Genomic DNA, 4,576 nt, shown 5'->3' on the forward strand with positions numbered 1-4,576 from the left:
AAATAATATTAAATAATTATAAAATAAAATACCTATCTAAGTATTTTTAATAGCGTTTAGGAAATGTCGATGAGTATCGTAATTGTCCGTAGCATTTGAGAAATATATTAAGCATTAATGGTTCTGCGTGAGGTTGGCGGGAATGGATACGACCAATTACTTTTGCTGGACTCATCACCAATTTCTCGCGAGAATTCGGACAACTCGTGTGACGTATAGCCCCGATTAATGACACCTTCGATATCCTCTTTAACTGCATGTCTATTTTGAAGTTTAGATGACAGTTGACTGAAACATTTTTAGAATCATAGAATGTAAGAAAAAAAAATTCAATTATAAAGGAAGATAAAAGGTTTCAAATTTTGAAGGAAAATTTGCGAATTTATTTCAAGAAAAAAATAAAACGGACATTTCTATGTTTAAGTGTTATTCACTATATTTGAATATTAAAAAATTGATTCATAATACAAAACTATTACTATTAAAGATATAAAAGTTTCTTATCCCATTCATACATGCCTAAAAGTTTCCAGTGCTTCGCGTTTTATCACGTTTTATATTAATTCTATAAATTCTAAGAAAGTAATCTGTTATTTTTTGATCTAGTTTTTCTTAGGACACTGCTTTACAGATTGAACTTATAATAGATGAAAATGATAGATAGATAAAAAATGTTACTAAAAAATAATCATAACAGCGTAAAAACTGAAATAATTTATATTTTATGATAAAATTTTTCTATCTATTTTAGGTTTAATCTGTAAAGCAAAATATTCTGAGGAAAGAACATAGATAAAAAAAATAGCAAATTGTTTCCTTAGAAGCTACGGAATTGTAGCAAAACTCGAAATTTTTAGGCTTGTCTTCGGTGACAGAAAATTTCTATATTTTTAATAAATTTTGTATTACAAACTAAATTTTTACGTCTTAAATAACGTGTAATAAATTATGTCTAAACGGTACTTTATTCCTTTTAAATGGCAATTTATTCCTTTTCATGAAATAAATTTGCAAATTTCGTCTCCAATTTAATCATACAAATCTTCCTTAAATTCGGCTGATTGTAACGCAAACCTCATTATTCGATCGCCGAATGAATCTTCAATCTTGGGAACTTTCCGCCTAATGTTACGCGTATCGAAACTCTCCTCTATAATGACGTGCCTATCATACGGTGTGTCGTAGTCGACTTCGAGTATGGTCGAAAATTGATGAGGGAAGATCATGTCTATAGCTGTTATTACGAGTCCCGCGAAGAGGCATGCAGCACCTGTGAAGAAAAGAAATCGCAATCACGTACGTATATTTTACGTATATTTATACATTGATCGAGTTTTAATAAAGTAATCACAAGGACACGAACCAGCTGATAACACCAACCAATAATTCCAGCCGAGATTGAAAGAAAGAATTGAGCCTTCGATGTGGGCTATCAGAGGTTCACATGGTAAGAGTGTCGAGTAGATCAGGTTTGTTAACAGCATGCATAAACCCGTGAAAATCATGCCGTATGCCCCATATCGCGGTACCATCATAAGTAACAAATTCATCATTAACCATGAGGCAAAGGAGGTCCTGCATAAGAAAGATTCCTCATTTCGCGTACACGCAATGAATGGAAAACTCGTATTCATAATCGATTCTTATATTTAAAATCGTCTTAAATAATATCTTAAGATGCTAATATGGCTCTTAGATTATAACATCTTAAGATTATACTTAAAGCAATCTTAAATAAAAATCGACTATTGATGCTTTCCTAGACGCAGTATAAAGCGGTGTCTACAACGAAATTTTAAGGCGTAAAATTTAAGCTTTAAACTCTAAACCGTAAGAAATTACAATCGAATGTGAGGAGAATACTTAACTGATTGGTCAATTTCTTACGGCTTAGTGCTTAAAACTTAAATTTTATGTCTTAAAATCTCATAACACAGCGCTTAACATAATGATTATATTTCACTTCGTTTAAGATTAGCAAATAACAAGTAAGAGACTGTGTCTCTTGTTGGAAAGCACTGTATGAATACTGGCCACTGAAATTGCATTAATATCTTAAAACGTCATTATATAAGATAGTCTTAAAATAAGAATGGACTATGGAGGCTAGTATTCACATAGTCACAGTTTTAAGACCTTTTTAAATACCGTTTTGAAATGTCATAAATTACAGATTATGTTATAATCGTCTTACATTAATGGTCTTGTAATAAAAACCGACTATAAATACTAGATTATGACTCTCAAAATGATTTCTTTCTACGAAAGTATTTCATCACAGAAGTAATAATATACCATAACATTATTGAAGCATAATATCCAGCTTCGCGATATCGTGAACCCCAAGAAAATCCCTCTTGATGGAGGCTGAAATATTCCGCCAAGGAAATAATAGGGAACGGCGCACCCTGATGAAGAGCCTGCTTGAATGCACTAGTCATTTCGCCAGAACTCCGCCACCAAAATCTTTCATTATATTCGACGTCACCATTCGTCTGCTCGTTCCTTGGCAATACTGCAACGATAAAATCTACTTGACGTAAGTGAACGAATCATTGCATAAACATCTGTTCGAAAATTGCAATTTGCGATGTGCAATCGCAAGTAGAAACACAAGTCATCTTAACGTCAAAATGATATTAAATTGACTTCAAAATAGATCATTAAAAGTCATTTAATTAATAACTATTTATTGTAACGTCATTTTGACTTGTTTTCTTTCGAATACAGCTCAATAATTTTAATTTTAATTTCCAAGCTTATCTTATTACATTCAATCAATCAGAACTCGATATCTTCAATTGTAGAAGTGCGTGTAAAAAGTTTAGATATCTAGCTTTCTTTACTTACGCCTGTATGTTATATTGATGTGCATTAAACCGATGTAACCGCCTATGTCGGCCGTTGCCTTATGCTTGGAGAAAGCGCTGTAAGAGCTGACAATGGTAGCGGAGCTCGTATGCCAGGATGAGCCGTATTGCGCCACTACGCGCGCATAGAGAGCACAGCGATTATTCTTCCGCACGTTCGCAGCGTTACATTTGTGATTATCTCGATTAATCATTCCACAAATGGATTTCGCAATTTTATTGGTCAGTCGAAGTAATGTCTTTAGAGATAAACACGCAATTTACTGCGAATACTACAAGCGAACAGTGGCGTAACTAATGTACTAACTCCAAATATTTTTTATTTCAATTATTTATTTGTTCTTTATCTTTCTGAACTCTCGTGTTTAAAAATGGTAAACAATACGAGGAAATTGAAATATAGATAACAACATTCAATGCAACAAAAAGTACATTAGATGAGTTCCACTAAATATTCTTATTTTTTGCTTAATTTTTTTATTAATTCTTTTCCTTTTCTTTTATTTTCTCACCGCTTTTTTTATCGGTCTCATCGAACTCTCGCGATTCGAACTTCGCGAGGCCAATCAGTTAGTTACGCCACTGGCAGCCAAGGCCCCTTGACTTGGAAAGTAGACAAAGTGCACGAACCTTGAATCGTTGCACCCACGAAGAGGCTCAGAGTAACCGTGAGAAATGTGGTTAACCGCTACGGCGGAAGAAAAACCAGGTTTACACGGCCAGAACTCGTAATTAATTTAAATCGTCGGTCACGATCAAGCACGGAGGAATAGAAAACTGCTCACCTCTTTCCTGACGCCCGGAAATATGACTAGAAATGCCGTGAACAGAGTGCCGAATATCACGAATACGATAACCAAGGGAACATCACCGGTGACAGGAGTGCGGTTGCTGTAACTGTAGAGCGTCGGACCGCCGTCGTTGCGAAAGGCATCGAACCATCCCTTCATTTTCCTGGATCAGCTAGTTCCGGCTCGCCGGAATCTGGGCCACTCGAATGAAAAATTACATTATCATCCTCGCTCTCAGCAAAGCAAATTGTAGGAACACAATTCAATCAATATTTTCTTCGCCAATCATACTGTATATTACTTTCGTACGCTATTTCAAAACATTAACTTTTATTTGAAAAAAAACAGCATATAAAAAGCACAGATAACTTTGAGAAGATATCTTCTGTTGCTAAGCACTTTATTCAGATACTCTCTTGACTTTTCGTCATATGGAGAACACTGATGGATCTTTATTTACGAGTGACATCACCACGGATAAAAATAAAGATTTTAATTGACAAGAGTTGTTTCGATATAATTTACTGAAATGCAATCTCTTGTAGCTATTAGCGCGATCCAAAAAGGATGGATGTCTCTCCCGGCTGGCCTTGACACGCATAAGTCCCGAAGGATTTTCTATTCGAGAAGAATTTACCTATGACCAGCAGATTTGACTCAAGGTCGGAGTTGCCAAAACTTTTGCGAAATCCTCGACATGCATTGAAAGCGCACTCGCGCACTGTACGACATGTGGGACCAAAGGCGGCGAGTGTACTGGAGCCCCGAGTGGGTTAACAGGCTCCGCTTGGAAAGCGGCTTCCATCAGCAGACAGACGACCTCGTGCATTACCTGGTAGAGAGAGAAAGAAGGACGGAGAGAGAGAGAGAGAGAGAGAGAGAGAGAGAGAGAGAGAGAGAGAGAGAGAGAGAGAG

The 4,576-nt window shown here is 35.8% G+C and overlaps 1 protein-coding gene across 4 annotated transcripts in view; it reads right to left on the reverse strand.

The window, feature by feature from the left end:
- Positions 1-16: 16 nt before the first annotated feature.
- Positions 17-4,576, reverse strand: part of LOC108687506 (dual oxidase maturation factor 1) — a 14,820-nt gene continuing 10,260 nt past the window's right edge. For 3 of the 4 annotated variants that reach the window (XM_018193284.1, XM_018193285.1, XM_018193283.1), the window contains exons 2-9: positions 4,299-4,493; positions 3,656-3,862; positions 3,501-3,558; positions 2,851-2,985; positions 2,296-2,515; positions 1,364-1,575; positions 1,075-1,270; positions 17-288 (exon numbers count right to left, since the gene is read on the reverse strand). In XM_018193284.1, coding sequence (XP_018048773.1) covers positions 108-288; positions 1,075-1,270; positions 1,364-1,575; positions 2,296-2,515; positions 2,851-2,985; positions 3,501-3,558; positions 3,656-3,820 — 1,167 coding nt within the window. In that variant the 5' untranslated portion in view covers positions 3,821-3,862; positions 4,299-4,493 and the 3' untranslated portion in view covers positions 17-107. The remainder of the gene's footprint in view (positions 289-1,074; positions 1,271-1,363; positions 1,576-2,295; positions 2,516-2,850; positions 2,986-3,500; positions 3,559-3,655; positions 3,863-4,298; positions 4,494-4,576) is intronic. The other variant, XM_018193287.1, reaches the window with a different exon arrangement.

This window comes from Atta colombica, unplaced genomic scaffold (assembly GCF_001594045.1).
Source record: "Atta colombica isolate Treedump-2 unplaced genomic scaffold, Acol1.0 scaffold207, whole genome shotgun sequence".
Taxonomy (NCBI): Eukaryota; Metazoa; Arthropoda; class Insecta; order Hymenoptera; family Formicidae; genus Atta; species Atta colombica.